General features: G+C 44.0%; 1 protein-coding gene across 1 annotated transcript in view; it reads left to right on the forward strand.

Moving 5' to 3' along the window:
* NVL (nuclear VCP like) overlaps positions 1–16,941 on the forward strand; it is a 102,436-nt gene extending 85,495 nt beyond the window's left edge. The window contains 4 exon segments of the mRNA XM_054659325.2: positions 7,682–7,758; positions 10,977–11,065; positions 12,979–13,049; positions 16,625–16,941. Coding sequence (XP_054515300.1) covers positions 7,682–7,758; positions 10,977–11,065; positions 12,979–13,049; positions 16,625–16,669 — 282 coding nt within the window. The 3' untranslated portion in view covers positions 16,670–16,941.
* Positions 16,942–25,084: the final 8,143 nt, after the last annotated feature.

The raw sequence follows: 25,084 nt of genomic DNA on the forward strand, positions 1-25,084 counted from the left end.
CTCCCGACCTCATGTGATCCGCCCTCCTTGGCCTCCCAAAGTGCTGGGATTATAGGCATGAGCCACCACGCCCGGCCCCCAGATTTTTTTTTCATAACTTCTACTTCCTTTTAAGTGTCATTAAAATATCTCAGAAAACCAGAAACATTATTTGATATCTGCCAAATACTTTCAGATAAAATACAGTCTTTAAAAGAGTGACAAGGCCGGGTGTGGTGGCTCACGCCTGTAATCCAGCACTTCGGGAGACTGAGACAGGCGAATCACAAGGTCAGGAGTTCGAGACCTACTTGGCCAAAATGGCAAAATCCCGTCTCTACTAAAATTACAAAAATTAGCTGGGTGTGGTGGCAGGTGCCTGTAATCCCAGCTACTTGGGAGACTAAGGCAGGAGAATCTCTTGAACCTGGGAGGTGGAGGTTGCAGTGAGCCGAGATCATGCCATTGCACTCCAGCCTGGGCGACAGAGCGAGACTCCGTCTCAAAAAAAAAAAAAAAAAGTATGACCTAAGAATACCTGATATAATAATAGCTAACATTTATTAAGCCCTTACTCTGTTCCATGTAGTATTTTCGTTTTACATTTATACACATGCTTAAACCTTGAAACTCCCTTTGAAGTGTATGTCTTACAAAATATTTACATATTTTCCTTTTACTGATGAGCAAACTTTTTACAAACTTTTTTGTTGTTGTTGTTGTTGAGACAAGGTCTTCCTCTGTCACCCAGGCTGGAGGGCAGTGGTGCGGTCTTGGCTCACTGCAGCCTCAACCTCCCAGGCTCAAGTGATCCTCCCGCCTCTGCTCCCTGAGTAGCTGGGACTACAGGAACGTGCCACCAGGCCTAGCTAATTTTTTTTTTTTTTTTTTTTTTTTTTTTTGTAGAAACAGGGTTTCACCATGTTGCCCAGGCTGGTTTTGAACTCCTGAGCTCAAGCGATGTACCCACCTCAGCCTCCCAAGGTAGAGGGTTACAAGACTGAGCCACTACACCCGGCCCTTTCATTAATTTTTCACAGTCGACTGTGTGAATAAAAATTGCTTCATGCAGAAGCTGGATTTTAAAATAAAAAATAAATAAATAAATAAAATTACTGGCCAGGTACGGTGGCTCAGACCTGTAATCCCAGCACTTTAGGAGGCCAAGGCGGACAGATCACCTGAATGAGGTGATCTCATTCAAAAGTAGCTGGGTGCGGTGGCACACACCTGTAAATTCCAGCTACTCGGGAGGCTGAGGCAGGAGAATCGCTTGAACCCAGAGGCAGAGGTTGCAGTGAGCCAAGATTGCGCTGTTGCACTCCAGCCTGGGCAACAGGACGAAACTCTGTCTCAAAAAAAAACAACAACAAGCATTAATGATTCTAAACTCTGATATGTAGTTAAGAATAGATTTAAGAATAAATTTGGTTGGGCATGGTGACCCACACCTGTAATCCCAGCACTTTGGGAGGCCGAGGCAGGTGAATCACCTGAGGTCAGGAGTTTGAGACCAGCTTGACCAATATGGTGAAAGCCCATCTCTGCTGAAAACACCAAAATTGGCCAGGCATGGTGGCGTGCACCTGTAGTCCCAGCTACTCGGAAGGCTGAGGCAGGAGAATCGCTTGAACCCAGTGAAGTGAGATCACGCCGCTGCACAGCCTGGGCATAGAGTGAGACTCCATCTCAAAAAAAAAAAGAATAGATTTGTATGACCAAATGAAAATATTTGTTAAAATAAAAGTAGTAGCACATCTTGAATTACTTTTTGAACCTGAGTATTTCATAACATATAATGTTTAATACGAATTATAGGAAAATATCAGTGTAAATGAGCCATAACTTTTTTCAAATTTTAGTAAAATACTATAGATACATAACATAAAATTTACCATTTTAGCCATTTTTAAGTATATATTTCTGTGGCATTAAGTACATTCACATTGTTGTGCAACCATCGCCACTACTCATCTCCAGAACTTCTGCATCTTCCAAAACTGAAACTCTGTCCCCATTAAACACAAACTGCCCATTCCTTCTTCCTTACCCCTGGCAACCACCATTCTACTTTCTGTCTCTATGCTTTGCCTATTCTAGGTACCTCATACAAGTAGAATCATACAATATTTGTGGGATATAACTTTTTTTTTTTTTTGAGACGGAGTTTTGGTCTTGATGTCCAGGCTAGAGTGCAATGGCGTGGTCTTGGCTCACTGCAACCTCTGCCTCCCAGGTTCAAGTGATTCTCCTGCCTGAGCCTCCTAAGTAGCTGGGATTACAGGCGCCTGCCACCACACCTGTTTTTCTTTTTCTTTTTCTTTTTTTTTTTTTGAGATGAAGTCTCGCTCTTGTTCCCTAGGCTGGAGTGCAATGGTTTGATCTCAGCTCACTGCAACCTCCTCTTCCCAGGTTCAAGCGATTCTCCTGCCTCAGTGTCCCAAGTAGCTGGGATTACAGGCACCTGCCACCACACCCGGCTAAGTTTTGTATTTTTAGTAGAGATGGTGTTTCACCATATTGGCCAGGCTGGTCTCAAACTCCTGACCTCAGGTGATCCACCCGCCTCGGCCTCCCAAAGTGCTGAGATTACAGGCATGAGCCACCACGCCTGGCCTATAATTTCCTTAAGAGACTATTTTCCTTCTTTTTTTAATAATTCCTTTAGCTTAGCTTTCTATAGTTACCAAACTATTTGAGATTTCCATTAGGGCCTTTATTAAAAAATAATATAATATTGTCGTAATAGAGATAATGTCATAAAGAAAAACCAAATTAATTTAAGCTTCTAAATACTTCTAAATATCCTAGTACCATTTCAATAAATGATTTTCAAAAATCCTCATATTTTGTTTTATAAGCTCTTTATTATGCCATTTAAAATTTTTCTCTTTGCTCTCACTTGAGAATAAATAGAATTCATTTTAGTTCTTACTATAAGTCAGAAACATTACCACATTTCAATTAAAGAATAGTTAGATTTCAGTGATCCAAAGATTCCTTAGCCCTTATTTCTACTAATTAGAAAGTAATGTTGCTAATGAAACTTTTGGAGGTATCCTAGGTAGAGCACCCCTCATGCCCTCAAAAAAAGGAGAGTTTGGCTGAGCGTGGTAGCTTGTGCCTGTAATCCCAGCACTTTGGGAGGCCAAGGTGGGTGGATCACCAGGTCAGGAGTTTGAGACCAGCCTGGCCAACATGGTGAAACCCGTCTCTACTAAACATAGAAAAAATTAGCCAGGTATGGTGGTGTACATCTGTAATCCCAGCTACTTGGGAAGCTGAGGCAGGAGACTCTCTTGAACCCGGGAGGCGGAGCTTGCAGTGAGCCGAGATCACGCCATCACACTCCAGCCTGGGCCACAGGGCGAGACTCTGTCTCAAAAAAAAAAAAAAAAAAAAAAGGACAGTTTGTTACTTTCTTTCAAGTGAGGGTACTTGAAATTATTTCTTTTTCTAAAGGTTTAATCTTCTAAGAATTAGGAAACTTCTGAGAGTATCTAAACATATAACAGTGAATTCGTTTTGTGAAGCTCATACCCCACCTCATTTATTTATTGTGTTCCTTTATATACTGAGCTTTCTTTCACAAAAGATTTTTCTTAAACAAAGGATATGCTAAGAATAGAAAGCTGACAATTGCTCCCATTATGCAAATGTGAGGAAAATTCCTCCTCTGCTGGGCGCTGTGGCTCACGCCTGTAATCCCAGCACTTTGGGAGGCGGAGGCGGGCGGATCACAAGGTCAGGAGTTTGAGACCAGCCTGACCAACATGGTGAAACCCCGTCTCTACTAAAATACAAAAACTACCCAGCGTTGGCTGGGCACGGTGGCTCACGCCTGTAATCCTAGCACTTTGGGAGGCCAAGGTGGGTGGATCACCTGAGGTCAGAAGTTCAAGACCAGCCTGGACAACATGGTGAAACCCCATCTCTACTAAAAATACAAAAAATTAGCCAGGCGTGGTGGCGGGCAACTGTAATCCCAGCTACTTGGGGGGCTGAGGCAGGAGAATCGCTTGAACCTGAGAGGCAGAGGTTGCAGTGAGCTGAGATCGCACCACTGCACTCCCGCCTGGGCCTGTGACAGTGAGACTCCGTCTCAAAAAAAAAAAAAAAAAAAAATTACCCAGCGTGGTGGCACGTGCCTGTAATCCCAGCTGCTCGGGGCTGAGGCAGGAGAATCGCTTGAACCTGGGAGGCGTAAGTTGCAGTGAGCCGAGATTGCGTCACTGCACTCCAGCCTGGTGACAGAGCGAGACAGAAAAAAGAAAAATTCCTCCTCTGGGTCCTCACAAAGAGAACACTAAGATGCGATGCACAATGTCTTTAACAGTATTTCTGACACAAACACAATAAGCCTCTTGGGACTGAGGCTTGTCATTTTCTTAATATAAACTGAGGGCATTACTCAAAGCCAGTTCATTAAATACAATTTGATGAAGGTCCAAGAAATGCACTCTGAGGATGCACAGGACCTTGTGGAGGTCCAGCTTAACCCAAGGGTAGAATTTAGATGTTGAGAAGTATAAAAGAATTGTCTTCTTATGATTCAGCTTTTGATTAAAACAGGGCACTGGATAGTTTGAGATTAGATTGTCTAACAGCACGCGGAGTGTCCTTAGGGAAGATCCGTACAGTTAATGTGACAGTGTGACAGTTGAGGTAAGTTGATAGGTTCTTAAAATCATAGAAAGCACCTAACAAGGGCTCCTACCTAATGTGGCAGCCCCACCACCATAGCAAGAAAGTCTACGCTAGTCTTCATTTTAAGAAATCACTATTATATGTTCACTGATGCCCCCCTCCCCTCTCAAATATAGCACAAAATTATATATACTCATCTGGAAATAAGATACTTATCTATTAAGATACTTTATTTAAAAAATTAAATAATAAAGATTAACAAAGTTCTATAAGGGCCATTCAGTTGCAAATTTGAACTTTAGAACTCAGGTTTTCTAATTCCTCGCCCAGTGTTACTTCCACTGTTTAGGTCTTTTTATTGAAGTATGATACACCTACAGAAAAGTGGTAAATGTAAAGTAGATTTAGAGATTCAAGAAAAAAATTTAAAAGTGGTAAATGTCCAGCTCCATGAATTGTTACAAAGTCTCCAGATCAAGAAAGAGAACACTCCAAGTCTAATTCATAGAATTATGAAGTGCAATGGTGACTGCCAGAGGTTGGGAGGCGGGGGCAGGAAGAATGGGGAGTTAGTGTTTAATGGATGCATTGTTTTCTTTGGGAAGATAAAAAAGTTCTGGAGCCGGATAGGGGTGATACAACAATGTGGGTGGACTTAATGCCACTGACCTGTACACAGAAAAATGGTTGAAATGGTCAGTTTTTTGTATGTTTTGCCACAATAAAATAGAACATTCCCACACCGACAAAAGCTGCCCTTCTACTTCCAGCCACTACCCACTTCTACCTGCCCCCAGGATTGACCACTATCCTGACTCGGTTGAAAATTGTTTACACTAAAAGATGCTTAGCAATCCTACATTCTGACCCTTTAGTTTTATTACTTAGAGAAAAAAGCACAAGATTGTTTGCCTAAGATCATAGTTTGTGTCCCAGGTCAAAATGGATTGAATGGGAAATTAACTGTTTCTTGAACCTGTGGTAGATAACATGTCCATTTTATTTAGTGATAGCAACTAACAGATGTATAATTTATGCAGTTCTTGAACATGCCCTGCTGGGAGGCAGTGAGACGCTGGTATGTGAGTGTGGGCAGAGCAACAGGTAACTAGTGCACAAGGCCGGCAGCTCCAGTCCTCTCAGCCAGGTCGCCGAACCCTGTGCCTGGAGCACTTTGCCAGGCTGACGTTTTACACTAAGAAAAGCTTACTGGGCAGGTGCTGTGGCCCTCACCTGTAATCTCAACACTTCGGGTGGCCAAGGCGGGCAGATTGCTTGAGCTGAGGAGTTTGAGATCAGTCTGGGCAACATCGTGAAACCCCATCTCTACAAAAAATACAAAAATTAGCCAGGTGTGGTGGTGGGTGCCTATAGTCCCAGCTACCCAAGAGGCTGAGGTGGGAGGATGGCTTGAGCCCGGGAGGTGGAGGTTGCAGTAAGCTGAGATTGCGCCATTGCACTAAGCCTGGATGACAGAGCCAGACCCTGTCTCAAAGAAAAAAAAAAGAAAAGAGAAAAGCTTAATGGCTTGTGTTTATTCACTTTTGTGTGTGTTTCTTCTTCTTCTTCTTTTTTTTTTTTTGAAACCAAGTCTCCAACTCTCCAACTGTCACCCAGGCTGGAGTGCAATGGTGTGATCATGGCTTACTACGGCCTCCACCTCCCGGGTTCCAGTGATTCTCCTGCCTCAGTGTCCCGAGTAGCTGGGATTACAGGCACACGCCACTCCATCGCTACTAAAAATATAAAAAATTAGCCAGGCGTGGTGGCATGTGCTTGTAGTCCCAGCTACTCAGGAGGCTGAGGCAGGAGAATTGCTTGAACCTAGGAGACAGAGGTTGCAGTGAGCCAAGATCGCACCACTGCACTCCAGAGCGAGACTGTCTCAAAAAAAAAAAAAAAATTAGCCAGGCATGGTGGCATGTAGTTCCAGCTCCTCGGGAGGCTGAGGTAGAAGGATCTCTTGTGCCGAGGAGGTCAAGTCTGTTGTGGTTGTTTCACTCACTCCTGCCTGGGTGACAGAGCAAGACCCTGGGGGGAAGAAAAAGCTTGTTTTGTTTGCCTCTGCAGTTTGTCACTAAAAATATTATTAAACATAATGTATGCATGCAAGTTACTGGGTTAAGTGTTAAAATTCTGGGTTGGTTTTTTTTCTCTACATCCAGTCTCATGAGAAATTCTAAGAGTTCTAAGTTACATACTTGTCATTGCTAATGTGTCTTGAAATGAGCTGAAGGGGAATTGGCACCAAAATCAAGATTGAGTGTTAGCTAAATGATTAAGAAAGAATATACTGAGCTTAGAGTGCCTTGTGCTTTTATTTTAGAGCAGATACTGCTCCTTCTCTCCTGGCCAGGTTCAGTATTATTTCTTCCGTCCTAGCCAGCCTCACACCAACACTAAGCATTGCTTAAGTATTTGCCATATTTAAGCTGGAAAGGAAATGTGTTTCTTCACCTTTGGAAAGATGGAGGTGCTGGTTTTCATTCTTGTTGATGGTGTTTAGTATTTGCTGCAGCTGTACACAAATTCCTCAAACTTCATGAGCATAAATTGTTTGCCTTTAGCTTTCTCAAGTTTGGAATCTGCTTCTTAGCCTCATTTCTCAACATCGAAATTTGTATAAACCTTAACAGCACCAGTCTGGAAGTCAGTTATACTCATTTAGTCAAACAGCCATTATTAAGAACCTATTATGTAGATGAATATGGTCTTTATCTTTATTTTGAGACTCAGTCTCACTCTGTCGCCCAGGCTGGAGTGCAGTGGCATGATCTCTGCTCACTACAACCTCCACCTCCAGGGCTTGAGCAATTCTCGTGCCTCAGCCTCCCGAGTAGCTGGGACTACAGGTGCATACCGTAACGCCCGGCTAATTTTTGTATTTGTAGTAGAGACGGGGTTTCACCATGTTCCCCAGGTTGGTCTCGAACTCCTGACCTCAGGTGATCTGCCCACCTTGGCCTCCCAAAGTGCTGGGATTACAAGCATGAGCCATCGCGCCCGGCATGGTCTTTAAAGCTCCAATGAAAAATCATTTTTCTCTCTTACTTAGAATGGTACCAAACCACCACTGGATGCAGATGTAAATTTGGAAGCAATTGCTGGTGACCTTCGCTGTGATTGCTATACGTAAGTGTTTAAATCTTAAGTCAATTCACTCTCTGGGGTTCAATTTCCTCATCTATAAAATGAGGGGTGATGATGCTCACCTCAGCAGATTGTTGGGAGGATTAAATGAGGTATCCCATGAAGCACATAAAGTGTCTGGCATCTCCCTTCTTAGAGAAGAGACTGCACATTTGGAGGCCCTGAAGGAATTCCTGGGAACAGGGGAGTCCTTTCATATGTTGACTCTTGGTACTTAACCTACCCTAACCAGCACGGCTGTCCTTTACAAATTGTACTGGTGCGTCAGCATTTAAAAGAGACTAATCTACAAGTGCCACATTTTGCAGCCCTCGGGATGCATTTTCACCGCATGTCTTTTCACCTCCACATAGCCTGTAGTAACATCAGGAAATCTGACATTTCTGCCTTCATCCTTCCTATGTTTGTGGTTGTTACAGTTATTAGTTTTTCTTCATATGTTTTGAAGTAAATTTGTTTGTTAACTTTCCCGATTTGGGGACACAGAGGGAGGAAATGAAACTCAAGTTTAACTAACAGAGACAATGCCCCCTCCGGCTTTTCGTTTTGTTTCTTTTTTTTTCTTTTTTTTTTCCATACAGGGTTTCCCTCTTTCACCCAGGCTGGAGTACAGTGGCATGATCATGGCTCACTGTAGCCTTGACTTCCTGGGCTCAAGCAATCCTCTGACCTCAGCCTCCTGAATAGCTGGTACCATCCCCAGCTAATTTTTTAAAAAAATTTTTGTAGTTTTGGGGTCTCGCCATATTGCCCAGGCTTGTCATGAACTCCTGAGCTTAAGTACTCCCTCATGCCTCAGCCTCCCAAAGTGCTGGGATTACAGTGAGCCACCACACCCGGCCCTTTTTTTTCCCCTGTTATGTCCTTCCAATGTTGCAGGGATTCTCAGTGAAGAGAAACTGATCAGAGTCTCAGGCAGGGGTGGTGAAGGGCAGATGTAAATGCCCCTACCTCCCCTTAAATAGGATGTGCCTCACCCCCTAATTAGGAATCAAATCCATACCAGTCTTTATTTAAATGATGTGGCCAGGCACAGTGGCTCACGCCTGTAATCCCAGCACTTTGGAGGCTGAGGTGGGCAGATCACTTGAGGTCAGAAATTTGAGACCAACCTGGCCAACATGGTGAAACCTTGTCTCTACTAAAACTACAAAAATTAGCCGGGCATGGTAGTGCACACCTGTAATCGCAGCTACTAGGGAGGCCGAGACAGGAAAATTGCTTGAACCCAGCAGGTGGAGGTTGCAGTGAGCTGAGATCGTGTCACTGCACTCCAGGCTGGGCAACAGAGCGAGACTCCATCTCAAAAAATAAAAATAAATAAAATTAAAAATAAAGAAATGGCCTTATGCTTAGGAGACTACTACTTGAGTAGTTTACTGCTTTAAGGGCGGGAGCAGTGGCTCACACCTGTAATCCTAGCCCTTTGGGAGGCCAAGGCAGGCAGATTGTTTGAGGCCAGGAGTTCAAGACCAGCCTGGGCAACATAGTAAGACCCCGTCTCTATAAAAAAATATAATAATAATACAGCTTTAAGTGCTCAAATCTGAAAAGATTTTCGGTGAGTAACAGGTGATTTTGGTGGCAGAACTTGCCCTGGGCTAAATCTTTTGGATATACCAAGTAGGCTCTCAGTCTGTGAAGGGGTTAGGGCTAAAGTTGAATGGTGTACATTTTGGATTTTCATGCCACTATAATTACAGTTTGAGAGACACTACACCTCTACAGTCTATAGCTATCTGTTTGTGTTAGTTAATGGTGTTTCCACCAATGTTAGATTTCATAGTATGGGAAGGAATGAATACCCCAGCAGGTATGTGATTATTAAATAATGTTATAACCCTAACATTTAGCCAACAAAACACCAGATTCAGTTAAAAATTTAAGCTCTGTGGGTCTTTACTTTTATATAGTATGTGTCTGAGGCAGGAGAATCGCTCATACCCGGGACGCAGAGGTTGCGGTGAGCCAAGATCACACCACTGCACTCCAGCCTAGGTGACAGAGCAAGACTCCATCTCAAAAAAAAAAAAATTATATAGTATGGGGATTATCAACATTATATAATAAGTTTAGTGTCCAGAGATGAGGTTTTTTAAAAAAATTTATTTTTCATTTTCATCTTTTCTTTCCAAGACTTGTGAATCATAGAAGTGACGTTTTTATCCCCAAACTCAAACTCTTTCTCATATAATCTCTAAGAATCCTGTTACAGCTGTAATGTAGTGAAACTCCAGTCAACATGAGTGTCTTTCATTGAACTCAGAACTGTGCTGACTCAGCATATTATTACATGAACTAATTAAATAAGTGAAGGCCTGTTTGTATTTGTCATATTTTAAGTAACTTATGATGTGTTCATTCAGTTTTAACTTGAATCAGGTGCATTAAAGACTTTCCAGGGTTTGTATTTTTCCCTTCTGAACTTGGAGCCACAAGTGACTTTTTGGGGGGTTTTCTTGAGACAGGGTCTCACTCTGTCACCCAGGCTCACTATAGCCTTTGCCTCCCAGGCTCAAGCAATTCTGCCATCTCAGCCTCCCAAAGTGCTGGAATTACAGGCATGACCCACTGCGCCCAGCCCATAAATGACTTTTTAATAAGCTTACTTTAGACATTATGTAATACATGAATATGCTAGTCAGCACTTTAGCCCTTTATGCATTGTATTGTTTCCTCCATAATTTCCTTTCTTCTTGAGTTTAGTTTTTTTTGTTTTTGTTTTTTAATTGGGACAGAGTCTCACTCTGTCACCCAGGCTGGAGTGCAGTGGTGCGATCTTGGCTCACTGCAACCGCCACCTCCCGGGCTCAAGTGATGCTCCCACCTAAGCCTCCCCAGTGCCTGGGACTACAGGCGCATGCCACCATGCCCAGCTAATTTTTTTGTAGTTTTGTAGATATGGCATTTCTCCATATTGCTGAGACTAGTCTCAAACTCCTGTTCAAGTGATCCACCCACCTCGGCCTCCCAAAGTGCTGGGATTATAGGCGTGAGCCACTGCACCTGGCCTAGAAATATCTTATATAAAAGCTAAGAGCTCTTTTCTATTGATTGATAATCAATTTATTTCTCGTCTTTATTGGTCACTTTTTCTCCTGATTATTTAATATATGACTTATATGAAAATTGTTTTCCAGGTTTTTTTCTGGGATTTTGCAGTATCTAAGAATAAGTAAATAACTATTATTTTATTGTAGGGGCGCAGATCTCTCTGCTTTGGTACGAGAAGCTTCTATCTGTGCCCTGAGACAGGAAATGGCAAGACAGAAGAGTGGAAATGAAAAAGGTACAATTCTCTCCAGAATCTCTCAATTCTAATTATGATACTTAAAACCACTGTTGCCCTGGAAAATGACCATTTTCTAGTGTCTATTATCTATGATATTAAAGCTAACGTTTTTCTAATAAGACTGTTAGAAGCTGTTCTGAAATATTAGGTAACCTCTGTTGCTGACAATTATAATAATAGCAAAGTTATTTAGTACCTCTCTAATAAAGAGTACTGTCCCTATAGGCAAATGGATCCATTCGCTGTCTTCATCATGAGTCTGGGCTGCTTATCAATTCTGGAAAAACGTATTCTTTTGCTAAGGTGATATCTACTTGCCTGTTAAAATGCAGCCTAAATTGGAGAGCTTAGAAAATACACAAGAGAAGTGAAATTTGGAATAACTTTCCATATGTTGAGACTTTCCTTTCAAAATATAAAATCTGTGTATTGTGTTATGTGATGCTTTGGGGCCATCTCAAAAGCTTTGCACCATCCTTCACATTTGACAGTGTCTTTAATGTTATTATTTGAGTGCATATGGGGGAAAAAATTGTCTGCTGGGTGTGGTGACTCACATCTGTAATCCCAGCACTTTGGGAAGCTGCGGCAGGAGGATTGCTTGAGCCCAGGAGTTTGAGAGCAGCCTGCGCAACAAACCAAGATGCCATCTCTATAAAAAATTTAAAAATTAGACTGGCATGGTGGTGCATGCCTATAGTCCTAACTACTTGGGAGGGTGAGGCCCAGGAGTTCGAGGCTGCAATGAGCTATGATTGTACCACTGCACTCCAGCCTGAGTGACAGAGCAAAACCCTGTCTCTATTTTTATTTTGTTATTTTTATTTTTATTTTTTTATTTTTTTTGAGACAGAGTCTCGCTCTCACCCAGGCTGGAGTGCAGTGGCGCGATCTTGGCTCACTGCAAGCTCCGCCTCTCGGGTTCACGCCATTCTCCTGCCTCAGCCTCCCAAGTAGCTGGGATTACAGGCGCCGGCCACCACACCTGACTAATTTTTTTTTTTTTTTTGTATTTTTAGTAGAGACGGGGTTTCACCATGTTAGCCAGGATGGTCTCGATCTCCTGACTTCGTGATCCGCCTGCCTCGGCCTCCCAAAGTGCTGGGATTACAGGTGTGAGCCACTGCGCCCGGCCTCCCTGTCTGTATTTTTATTTATTTATTTATTTATTTATTTTCGAAACTTGAGTCTTGCTCTGTCGCCCAGGCTGGAGTGCAGTGCCGCGATCTCGGCTCACTGCAACCTCCACCTCCTGGTTCAAGCAATTCTCCTGCCTCGGCTTCCCGAGTAGCTGGGACTACAGGCATGTGCCACCACACCCACTTAATTTTTTTTGTATTTTTAGTAGAGACGGGATTTCACCATATTGGTCAGGCTGGTCTCGAACTCCTGATCTCATGATCCGCCCACCTCGGCCTCCCAAAGTGCTGGGATTACAAGCCTGAGCCACCGCGCCCGACCTAAAGCTCCCTTCTAAACCAGTGCTGAGATATATTATATATAAAATATTCTATGATATTATGGCTCCATAAGATCTCACTGTGTGTTGCATACTCTTAAATATTAATACTATGGAATCCTACTTTCTATTCCCAGTTAAATTTATTTGAATTACCTGAATAATTCTGGCTCTTCTTCATAAGCATCACCATTAAGTTAAACAATGCAAAGAGGCCTACAAAAAGTTACCAACTTATGAGTGGCAGATCTCTTTGGGTGGTTTTGGATTAAAATCTGATGAGCAGAATATATCTGGCTAGAATACTGTTCTGAAAAAGAATAGAGCCCATCTCATCACTGATCTCTTTAGTGGACCCCTTGAAAGTTTTGAAGTCTTTCAAAGGAAGTTAAGTTCTAAGTCAGTTACCATACGATACTGAGATGTGTATATTTGTGCATTTGCTCCATAGGTGAACTCAAGGTTAGTCATAAGCATTTTGAAGAAGCTTTCAAGAAAGTAAGATCATCTATATCAAAAAAGGTAAGCAATGCTGTTAAATGCATAGAGAAAGGAAACTAGAATTTTAGACCAGTAGATATGACCTCATGAATTAAACTCTCTTTTTTTTTTTTTTTGAGACGGAGTCTTGCTCTGTCGTCCATGCTGGAGTGCAGTGGTGCGATCTCTGCTCACTGCAAGCTCTGCCTCCCGGGTTCACACCATTCTCCTGCCTCTGCCTCCCAAGTAGCTGGGACTACAGGTGCCCGCCACCATGCCCGGCTAATTTTTTGCATTTTTAGTAGAGACGGGGTTTCACCATGTTAGCCAGGATGGTCTCGATCTCCTGACCCCGTGATCCGCCCGCCTCTGCCTCCCAAAGTGCTGGGATTACAGGCGTGAGCCACCGCGCCCGGCTGAATTAAACTCTTTTACAGATTGTTTTGTATACTACTTCTACTCCCTAAAAAGAAATTACATGGTTCATTTTGATCTGAAAACAAGCAAAATAATTGCCTTTGTGAGAATGTTCTTGAGAGATTTTAATTTTATATGTTTCTTAGGGACTGGAACACAGTTTTCCTAACTAGATTCTCTAACAACTTTATTCAGAAAGAGAATGACCTCCTCTGCCTCCACAATCTCAGATTTTTTTTTTTTTTTTTCGTTTTTTGAGACAGAGTCTCGCTCTGTCACCCAGTCTGGAGTGTAGTGGCATGATCTCGGCTCACTGCAACCTCCGCCTCCTGGGTTCAAGCGATTCTTCTGCCTCAGCCTCCTGAGTAGCTGGGACTATAGGTGTGCACCACCACGCCTGGCTAATTTTTTGTATTTTTAGTAGAGACAGGGTTTCACCATATTGGTGAGGCTGGTCTCAAACTCTTGACCTCGTGATCCACCCGCCTTGGCCTCCCAAAGTGCTGGGATTACAGGCGTGAGCCACTGCGCCCAGCCCACAATCTCAGAATTTTAATCATCTAATTTAAGTATTATTTGACCTACTCTACCCTTTTCGATAAATGGCTTTGTATTTCTTGGAGCTAGACTGTACCCAAACTAAGCCATAGGGACTTACCCATACATTTCAGGGAAATAAAAACATCTTCACCATAGGTGGGAGAAGGGTTAAAAAAAAATCACTCTGGAGCTGGGCACAGTGGTTCATGCCTGTTATCTCAGCTACTCAGGAGGCAGAGGTGGGAGAATGGCTTGAGCCCAGGAGTTCAAGATCAGCCTGGGCAACATGGTGAGACCCTGTCTCTACAAAAAAATTAAAACTTAGCCAGGCATGGTGTCATGCACCTGTAGTCCCAGCTACTTAGGAGACCGAGGCAGAAGGATTACTTGAGCCCAGGAGGTTGAGGCTACACTGAGCCATGATCACACAATTGTACTCCAGCCTCGGTTACAGAACGAAACCTTGTCTCAAAAACAAACAAATAAACACAGAAGAAAAAACACACTTCAAGTATTTCTTTGGGATGAATACACAGGAGTGGAATTGCCACCCAACATTTAAAATGTTAATTTGCCAGACGCGGTGGCTCACTTCTGTAATCCCAGCACTTTGGGAGGCTGAGGCGGGCAGATCACGAAGTCAGGAGTTCAAGACCAGCCTGGCCAATATAGTGAAATCTCATCTCTACTAAAAATACAAAAATTAGCTGGGCACGCACCTGTAGTCCCAGCTACTGCGCACCTGTAGTCCCAGCTACTCAGGAGGCTGAGGCAGAAGAATCGCTTGAACCTGGGAGGCAGAGGTTGCAGTGAGCCAAGATTGCACCACTGCACTCCAGCCTGGGCGACAGATCGAGACTCCGTCTCAAAAAAAAAAAAATTTTTTTTTAATTTGACCACAGTGAGATTCTACTACACACCTACCACAATGAGTAAAATTTAAAATATTGGCAACACTAAATGGTGGCAAGGATGTGAAACAGCTGGAACTCTTTTTATTTATTTATTTATTTATTTATTTATTTATTTTTGAGACAGAGTTTCACTCTTGTTGCCCAGGCTGGAATGCAATGGCACAATCGCAGCTCACCACAACTTCTGCCTCCTGAGTTCAAGCTATTCTCCTGCCTCAGCCTCCCGAGTAGCTGGGATTACAGGCATGTGCCACCACACCCGGCTAATTTTTTGTATTTTTAGTAGAGACAGGGTTTCTCCATGTTGGTCAGCCTGGTCTCCAACTCCCAACCTCAGGTGATTGGCCCGCCTCAGCCTCCCAAAGTGCTGGGTTACAGGCCTGAGCCACCACGCCTGGCCTGGAACTCTTATACATTGTTGCTGAAAATGTAGGTACAACCACACTGGAAAACATTCTGGCAATTTCTTTTTTTTTTTTTTTTTTTTTTTTTGAGACGGAGTCTCGCTCTGTCACAGTGGCGCGATCTCGGCTCACTGCAAGCTCCGCCTCCCAGGTTCACGCCATTCTCCTGCCTCAGCCTCCCGAGTAGCTGGGACTACAGGCGCCCGCCACCATGCCCAGCTAATTTTTTTGTATTTTTGTAGAGACAGGGTTTCACCACATTAGCCAGGATGGTCTCGATCTCCTGACCTCGTGATCCACCCATCTCAGCCTCCCAAAGTGCTGGGATTACAGGTGTGAGCCACCGCACCCGGCCCATTCTGGCAGTTTCTTATGAATGTTAATGTAGTGTAAGAAGCTTCTATTTTCCCGGCCTGGCGCAGTGGCTCACGCCTGTAATCCCAGCACTTTGAGAGGCCGAGGCGGGTGGATCATGAGGTCAGGAGTTTGAGACCATCCTGGCCAACATGGTGAAACCCCATCTCTACTAAAATGCAAAAAATTTGCCGGGCGTAGTGGTGCGCACCTGTAGTTCCAGCTACTCAGGAGGCCGAGGCAGGGGAATCCCTTGAACCCAGGAGGCAGAGATTGCAGTGAGCCAAGATTGCACCGCTGCATTCCAGCCTGGGCGACAGAGTGAGACTCCGTTTCAAAAAACAAAAAAAGAAGCTTCTGCCTTTGCCTCCTTTCCATCTGGATTCAGTGTAGTTTAGAATTGTGCTTTCTTCACTAATTAGATAGACATAAGACTCTTGACCTGATTTTTTAGGAAAACTTGAGTCAACGATTGTGAATGTCATGGAGTCCCCTGTGGAAGGGAGCATGTGTAGGATTTAGATTAGGATTTAGATGCAGGAAGGTAAAATATCACCTCTCTTTAATAGTAAGTTAGTCAGCAAGAGCTACTATGCCAAAGTACCACAGACTGGGTGGCTTAAAAAGTGGGAAATTTATTTTCTCACAGTTCTGGAGAGTGTTGGGCAGGGTTGGTTCTTCTGGAGCCTTTGTCCTCACTGATGGCTGTCTTCTCCCAGCGCCTGCATGTGCTTTTCCCTCTGCGCACATGCTCTTCCCTCCTGTGCCCTAATCCCCTCTTTTTGTAAGGAGAGCAGTCATATTGGATAAGAGTCTACCTGTATGACCTCATTTTAATCCAGTCTCCTCTATAAAGACCCTCTCTCCAGTTACAATCACATTCTGAGGTCCTGCGGGTGCGGACTGCAGCATGTGAATTTTGGGGGGCACCATTCAGCCCAAAACAAGCAGTGACGGGCTCTGTATTCTGTGTTCTCCCTCCTTTCAGGATCAAATCATGTATGAACGTTTGCAGGAGTCCCTCAGCCGGTGACGTCTCCAGCAGCCAGCTTAGAGGAGCTAGCCCATCAAGCCGGCAGAGAATCCCCCACACGCTCTGAAGAACCCGCTTTCAGCTGGACACAGGCGCGGCCTCATGTAAACATTTTATTTTCAAATGAATGAGGCCAAGCTGAAGCTGAAGATTCTTCCCATCTGGCCAGCCTCGTGTGAAAATGCCTTCTTCCTCTTTAAGAAAAAGGACAATTTTTAAACTGCTGAAATAAAATGACTGTTACATTTTTCAAATAAAACTTTTACTTTGAACTATTTTGACTATACAGAAAAGTTACAGAGATCTCCTCCCCCGCCTTCCACAACCATCTAGGAATAAGTGCCAACCTGATGCCCTATCACTCCCAAACACTGTCATGTGTATTTCCTACACTTGAAGATATTCTCCTACATAACCGGCCATCAAAGTCAGGGAATTAATACATTGATACATCACTGCCATCTAATCCTCCTCCATTCAAGTTCCTCTAGTTGTCCTGATAATGTCCTTTAAAACAGGTCCCTAACCCCCAGGTTGGAGACAGGTACCTATCTGTCTCCTGTTAGGAACCAGGACGCACAGTGGGAGGTTAGTGGTGGGCGAGCGAGCATTACTGCCTTAGCTCCACCTCCTGTTAGATCAGTGGCAGCATTAGACTTTCATAGAAGCGTGAACCCTGTTGTGAACTGTGCACTTGAGGGACCTAGGTTGTACCCTCCTCATGAGAATCTGATGCCTGATGATCTGAGATGGAACAGTTTCTTCCTGAAACCACCTCCCCGACCCTGTCTGTGGAAAAATTATCTTCCACGAAACCGGTGCCTGAGCCTAAAAGGTTGGGGACCACTGCTTTAAAAGGAGGCCACTGCAGTTAGTTGCTACATTCTTTAATCTCTTTTAAGCGTGGAACATTTCTTCAGGTTTGACTTTTGACACTTGTGAAGGTTTCAGGCCAGTTACTTTGTAAAATTCCTTAAGTGTGGATGTGTCTGATGTTTTCCTTGTGATTAGACTCAAGTTATGCATCTTTGGCAGATTACAAAGTGACACTGTGCGCTTGTCATGTGGCATGCAATTTCAGTTTGTCCTGTTACTCATGATGTTCACTATGATCACTTGAGGTAGTTCTTCCAGGTTTCTCACACTACAAAGTTACTCTTTACTCTTTTTTTTCACTTTGTAATATATGTGTATTTTATGGGAAGTTACTTTGAAACTCTATAAAGTCCATTCCTCATCAAAGTCAAGTATTACTATTTTTAATATATTATCCATTATTATCATTATGATATTCAAACTGTCCCAGATTTGACTCTCCTTTGGCCTCTATATGTTTGATGAGTCCCTAGGCAATACTTTGTGAAGGGCTTGATTTTTGTTGTGTTCAACTCATCATTTACAGTGTTGCTCACAATATATCCGGAAGTTATATATACATGGGTCTGGTTACCTACTTTTCTTTCTTCTTAAATTTTTACTTCACCTCATTCTACAAAAATTTTTAGGCTACTTTTAACAATGTGGACCAGTCACAGTGGCACATGCCTGTAATCCTAGCATGTTTGGGAGGCCTAAGTGGGAGGATCACTTGAGTTCAGGAGTTCGAGAGCAGCCTGGGCAACATAGTGAGACCCCCCCCCCCACCGCCATCTCTACAAAAAGAAAAAAAAAAAATGTTACAAGCCCAGGCGCGGTGGCTTATGCCTGTAATCCCAGCACTAGGCCAAGGCGGGCAGATCGCCTGAGGTCGGGAGTTCTTGACCAACCTGGCCAACATGGTGAAACCCCATCTCTACTAAAAATATGAAAATTAGCCGGGCCTGGTGGCAGGCACGTGTAATCCCAGCTACTCAGGAAGCTGAGGCAGGAGAAGCGCATGAACCCGGAGGCGGAGGTTGCAGTGAGCCAAGATCGCACCACTGCACTCCAGCCTAGGCAACAGAGTGAGACTCTTGTCTCAAAAAAAAAAAAAATTTACAAAAAGAATGTGGTGAAAAAATGTTACTAAAAGCAAATCAGGGTTACAAAGGTCAATAAAACAGTCTTTTTTTTTTCTTTTTTTGAGACGGAGTCTTGCTGTATTGCCCAGCCTGGAGTGCAGTGGTGCAATCTTGGCTCACTGCAACCCCCACCTCCCGGGTTCCTGCCATTCTCCTGCCTCAGCCTCCCAAGTAGCTGGGACTACAGGTGCCTGCCACCACGCCCGGCTAATTTTTTGTATTTTTAGTAGAGACGGGGTTTCACCGTGTTAGCCAGGATGGTCTCGATCTCCTGACCTTGTTATCCTTCCACCTTGGCCTCCCAAAGTGCTGGGATTACAGGTGTGAGTCACTGTGCCCAGCCCACACAGTCGTTTTTTTGAGGAGTTCGCAGAAGGATTCAGACATCTCAGCAGAGTATGACCATGCCCAGTGAAAGGGCATGAAGAAGAGGGTACCTTAGGACACCAGAAGAGGGAGCACCAAAAAAGAAAAAAAAAGGCAAATCAGGATCACATACTAAAGGTAGGTGATTAAGAATGAAGGGAAGCCGGGTGCGGTGGCTCACGCCTGTAATTCCAACACTTTGGGAAGCCAAGGCGGGCGGATCACGAGGTCAAGAGATCAAGACCATCCTGATCAACATGGTGAAACCCCGTCTCTACTAAAAATACAAAAATTAGCTGGGTGTGGTGGCATGGCCTGTAGTCCCAGCTACTCGGGAGGCTGAGGCAAGAGAATTGCTTGAACTCGGGAGGCAGAGGTTGCAGTGAGCCGAGATCGTGCCACTGCACTCCAACCTGGTGACAGAGTGAGACTCCGTCTCAAAAAAAAAAAAAAAAAAGAATGAAGGGAAGATTGGAATATGCACCAGAAGGTCTTAAATTTGAGGAGCAGATTCAACTCTGCTTGACATCCACCCAATCCTGAGAAACACAGGTATATCATAGATGTGGGTTATGAGAAAAAGCAAAAATCTTCTTGACTATTAAATGTTAGGTCTAAGTATCCAACTTGCTGGTAGTTTAGCTTAACCTCGACATAAAATGTAGAATGCATAAGAGAGCAGACTGGCTGCGTGTTCGTTGGCTTTGCCAGTCAGGTATGGTACATGTTGAACAGCAGGCAGATACTGCGACAGGTAATGTGACAGTGGACGTTGCCAGCACTTCTGCAAATGGAAGGGAAGATCATATTTTTCAGCATGATCTGTGTACTACACACTGCCAAATGTTATCTTAACGCTCCCAACTCATACTAGGGATCAAATAGAGTTATCCCCATTTCATCAAAAAGAACAAGGTTCAGAGCCTGTTCAAGGGGACTCGTGGAACAGTCTGAATTCTGGTCTACAGCGGTCTAACTTTTCTTTCTCTTGTGAAAAAGATCCAGTCCTCTGTTCAGAAACTCCCGGAATTATGTCCTCTGTTCTAGCACTGTCAAAGATTTAGCCATTTCATTAAACACTTTGTACTGAGCATTACTGACATAATGGTGAACAAACTCAGAACTTAATGCCCAGTGTGGTGTGTGTGGCAGAGAGCTTATCGCCCTATAATGTCCATTCTTTTCTTCTACCTTTTAGTAAGAAGGGCTCTTGCTGCCAGGAAAGTGACTAACAAACATCTGGCTAGTATAATATAAACAGAAGCGATGGGAACAGCTTCTGGTTACATCCTTATAAGGAAGTGACTTGGGTTGCATTAACCCATCATTAACTCAGGGCAGCCTACATTGAACTCAACACACCTTCTCCCAGAAGCAAAGACCCTGGCTATGTCCTTGAAAAGTCATAACTTGTTTAAAAAAGAAGGTACTACCTGTCATTTTAACTCCATGCTGCCCTTCCCGGGACTAGAGAGTGATGAGCTGATGATGAACCTGTTTTGGCCTTGTAAATGGAGACAACATCCTAGGGAATGACAAAGTAATAAAACACAAGAAACCAGGATCGTGGGCAACCCTTGCGGCAGAGTTTCCTCACCCCTCAGATGGTCATTTGCCTCACTTGTGTGTGTGATCTTTATATTGCTTAAGCCATTTATATTTTGGTCTGTGTGAAAGGAGCCAAATTCATATCCAACTTAATACAGATAAAGAGACAGTCACAAAACAGTGTGAGAAGGGCTGAAAAGGGATAAGAATAGTCACCAAGCGAAGAGCACAGGGTAGGAGCAGCTAGTCCATAATTGGAATTGGAAGGTTCTCCCAAGAATGCGATGTGTCAGCGGAATCCTGAAGGTGAAGAAGATGAAGGAAGGAGGTAAATGACCTGAGCAGAGAACAAAGGCCTGGATAAGGGAGGGGCTGGTGTCAGTGGGAAGAAGCAGGTGGCCTCTCACGTTTGTATGTAGGTTATTGCTGAAAACATGTCCAAGTAGTATTTACGGGAAGATCTTATTTCCAAAAGGTAAAAATGTTGTAAAATGCCTTATTACCCTAAAAAGTATAAGTAGATATAACTTAGGTAAAAGTATAGTATTCTATACTTTGTATCTGTCACTATTCTAGATCTCACTGTTTGAACTCAGGAACTGAATAGATTTGGATACATTTTTCGGACAAATCCCTCACTATTTGAAATTGCACTACTCACCTTCCAAAGCTGAGAAGCCAAATAGATTTGGGTGAGATGGTATTGCTCATGATTCAGACTCTAGCCTTATCACTTTTGCTTTGGATTATGAGACTTACGCTTATCACTATTATCAGCATTTGTTTTTCTTTTTCTTTTTTTTTTTTTTTTTTTGGTGACGGAGTCTCCCTCTGTTGCCCAGGCTGGAGTGTAGTGGCATGATCTCGGCACACTGCAACCTCTGCCTCCCAGGTTCAAGGGATTCTCCTGCCTCAGCCTCCCGAGTAGCTAGGATTGCAGCCGCGTGCCACCACACCCGGCTGATTTTTGTATTTTTAGTAGAGACGAGGTTTCACCATGTTGACCAGGCAGATCTTGAACTCCTGGACTTAAGTGATCCGCCCACCTCAGCCTCTCAAAGTGCTGGGATTACAGGCGTGAGCCCCTGTGCCTGGCCAAGGGCAAGGATTCTGTCAGTCAGTGTCTCTGTAGCACCCAGCCCGGATTCTGGCACGCAGGAAGCATTGAATAAAGTGAAGTGAATGAACTGTTCTTCAACAACATGTTTGTCCAAATTAGACTGCTGGGGCACAGCTCCTCCAGGTAAGAATTTTTAATGTTTGCTCACCAGGTAATAGAAGTTTGACTTTGTCATATGAGCCAGACACAGTGGCTCATGCCTGTAATCCCAACGCTTTGGGAGGCCGAGGCAGGCAAATCACCTGAGGTCAGGAGTTTGAGACTAGCCTGGTCAACATGAATCCCCATACCTACTACAAATACAAAAATTAGCCAAGCATGGTGGTGTGTGCCTGTAATCCCAGCTACTCAGGAGGCTGAGGCAGAAGGATTGCTTGAACCCAGGAGGCAGAGGTTGCTGTGAGCTGAGATCATGCCATTGCACTCTAGCCTGGGCAACAATAGCGAAACTCTGTCTCAAAAATAAAAAGAAGTTTGACTTTGTCATATGAAAAATGATAAAGAGCTGGGTGCAGTGGCTCATACCTGTAATCCCAACACTTTGGGAGCCAAGGCAGGTGGATCACGTGAGCTCAGGAATTCCAGACTAGCCTGGGCAACATGGTGAAAAAACCCCGTTTCTACAAAAAAAGCAAAAATTAGCTGGGTGTGGTTGTGACTGCCTGTAGTCCCAGCTACTTGGGAGGCTGAGGTGGGAGGATCACTTGAGCACAGAAGGTTGAGGCTGCAGTGAGCCATGTTTGTGCCACTGCACTCCAGCCTGGGTGACAAAGCAAGACCCAAAAAAATAAAAACGATAAAGAGACATGTCGGCCGGGCGCAGTGGCTGGCCAGGTGCAGTGGCTCACACCTGAAATCCCAGCACTTTGGGAGGCTGATGTGGGCGGATCACAAGGTCAGGAGTTTGAGACCAGCCTGACCAACATGGTGAAACCTCGTCTCTACTAAAAGTACAAAAATTAGCCGGGTGTGGTGTTGCGCATCTGTAATCCCAGCTACTCGGGAGGCTGAGGCAGGAGAATCACTTGAACTTGGGAGGTGGAAGTTGCAGTGAGCCGAGATGGTGCCACTGCACTCCAGCCTGGGCAACACAGCGAGACTCCATCTCAAAAAAAAAAAAAAAGAGAGACATGTGAATAGCTCAACGTTCCACTCCTACACACATATAAATGAATATGCATACATATGTTCACCAAAATAGCACCATAATTCACAATAGATCAAAACTAGAAACAAACCAAATGTTCATCAGCAGTAGAACAGATAAATGTGGTGTTTTCTCACACTAGAACGTAGTACGACCCAGCAATGACAAACTGGCTACAACAACATGGGTGACTCTCATAGATGTTGATTGAAAGAAGCCAGTTCTTGTGTGATTCTACTGATTAATATATATAAAATTCAAAGACAAAGCCAATTGATTCCATTAGTAGGCTGCTACTTAGTGGGGGTGGTGGCTGGCAGGGAGCATGCATTAGGGCTGCCCCTGGTGTGCCAACCATGCCCTCCTTGATCCGGGTGATGCTTACATGGTCATGTTTCCTTTGTGAAGATCCATCATGCTATATGCCTATCTGGGCTCTTTTCTGCAAGTATGTTTACTTGTGTTAAAAAGTTAACAAAGTTAGCCAGGCTCAGTGGCACATGCCTGTAATCCCAGCACTTTGGGAGGCTGAGGAAGGAGGATTGCTTGAGCTCAGGAGTTGGTGACCAACCTGGGCAACATGGCAAGACCCTGTCTCTACTAAAAATACAAAAATCAGCCAGGAGTGGTGACATGTGCCTGTAACCCCAGCTACTAGGGAGACTGAGGCAGGAGAATGGCTTGAACCCGGGAGGCAGAGGTTGCCATGAGCCAAGATCATGCCACTGCACTCCACCCTGGGCAACAGAGCAAGACTCTGTCTCAAAAAAAAAAAAAAAAAAGTTAACAAACTTAAGGTAAAAATTTGTATATACAGCCAGGCACGGTGGCTCACGCCTGTAATCCCAGCACTTTGGGAGGCTGAGGCAGGCGGATCACAAGGTCAGGAGATCGAGACCATCCTGGCTAACATGGTGAAACCCCGTCTCCACTAAAAATACAAAAATTAGCCAGGCGTGGTGGTGGGCGCCTGTAGTCCCAACTACTCGGGAGGCCAAGGCAGGAGAATGGCGTGAACCCGGGAGGCGGAGGTTGCAGTGAGCCGAGATCGCACCACTTCACTCCAGCCTGGGCGACAGAGTGAGACTCTGTCCGCCTTAGGAAAAAAAAAAAAAACTGTATATCATGATTCTTCATCTGATTCTGAAGAAGTGCTATAAATACATATTATGAAAATAAAAAACAATAGGGATATCAATGTTGAATGTGTGGGTTGCTTAAAAGTAAAGAACCACACATGCTTTAGTACGCCTGGCGGATGAGTTAGCCACCCTTTCCTCCCTCTTTTTACCCTAAAACACCAGATACTTTGCTCATGCTGTTCTGTCTGTTTATGGTGAGAAACTGAGGTTGGAAAAAGCAGTAGCTGAATTAATTGATTCACCCTCCACAAATGCCATTCTCTCTTTCTGGAAGAACTCCATTTGTGCACATAAGCTTCAAATATGTATGCAGCCAGCAAGGTTATCTGGACGAATGCCGCCTTCTGGGATTTTCCTTAGAAAGCCTGTTGACACTGTGCAATCTGGTCCCACTACCAAGTAAGCCTTACCCTTGAGCGGAGGAGAGAGAGACTCAGCAAAGGTGTTCCAAAGAACGCTTTCCTAGAGGTGGAAGTAAAAAGTCCACATTATGTCACAGCCATTCTGTCTTCCAAGACCGAAGTCTCAAGATGGGAAAACTCCAGGGAAATTCCTGAGCTGCCCTTCCACCTCTATCCTCATTGCTGCTCTTCCTGCCTTGTTCCTCATCACCCAAGCGAGAAATCTGACATCAGCTTCAGTTCTTCTGGTTCAGTCATTTATGATTTAGAAACGTTTCTGAAATCCATCCCCTTTGTTCTCATAGACACTGACCTAATTTCAGGCTCTCATCACCTTTCATAACTATTACTTTAGCTTCCTAGTTAATCTCCTGTTCAAATCTCTTGTACACTGAAACCAGAGTTGCTTTCCAAAATGCAAATTAATCCAGCCTAGCCAACATGGCGAAATCCCATCTCTACTAAAAATACAAAAAATTAGCTGGGCATGTCGGTGCACGCCTGAATCCCAGCTATTTGGGAGGCTGAGGCACAAGAATCACTCCAACCTGAGAGGCAGAGGTTGCAGTGAGCTGAGATTGCGCCATTGCACTCCAGCCTCTGTCTCAAAAAAATGAAACAAAATAAATCATGTCACTTCTCTGTGGAATATTCTTCAGGGGCATGAATTCATTAGTCTAATTACACACGG

This window comes from Pan troglodytes, chromosome 1 (genome assembly GCF_028858775.2).
Source record: "Pan troglodytes isolate AG18354 chromosome 1, NHGRI_mPanTro3-v2.0_pri, whole genome shotgun sequence".
In the NCBI taxonomy this organism is placed as follows: Eukaryota; Metazoa; Chordata; class Mammalia; order Primates; family Hominidae; genus Pan; species Pan troglodytes.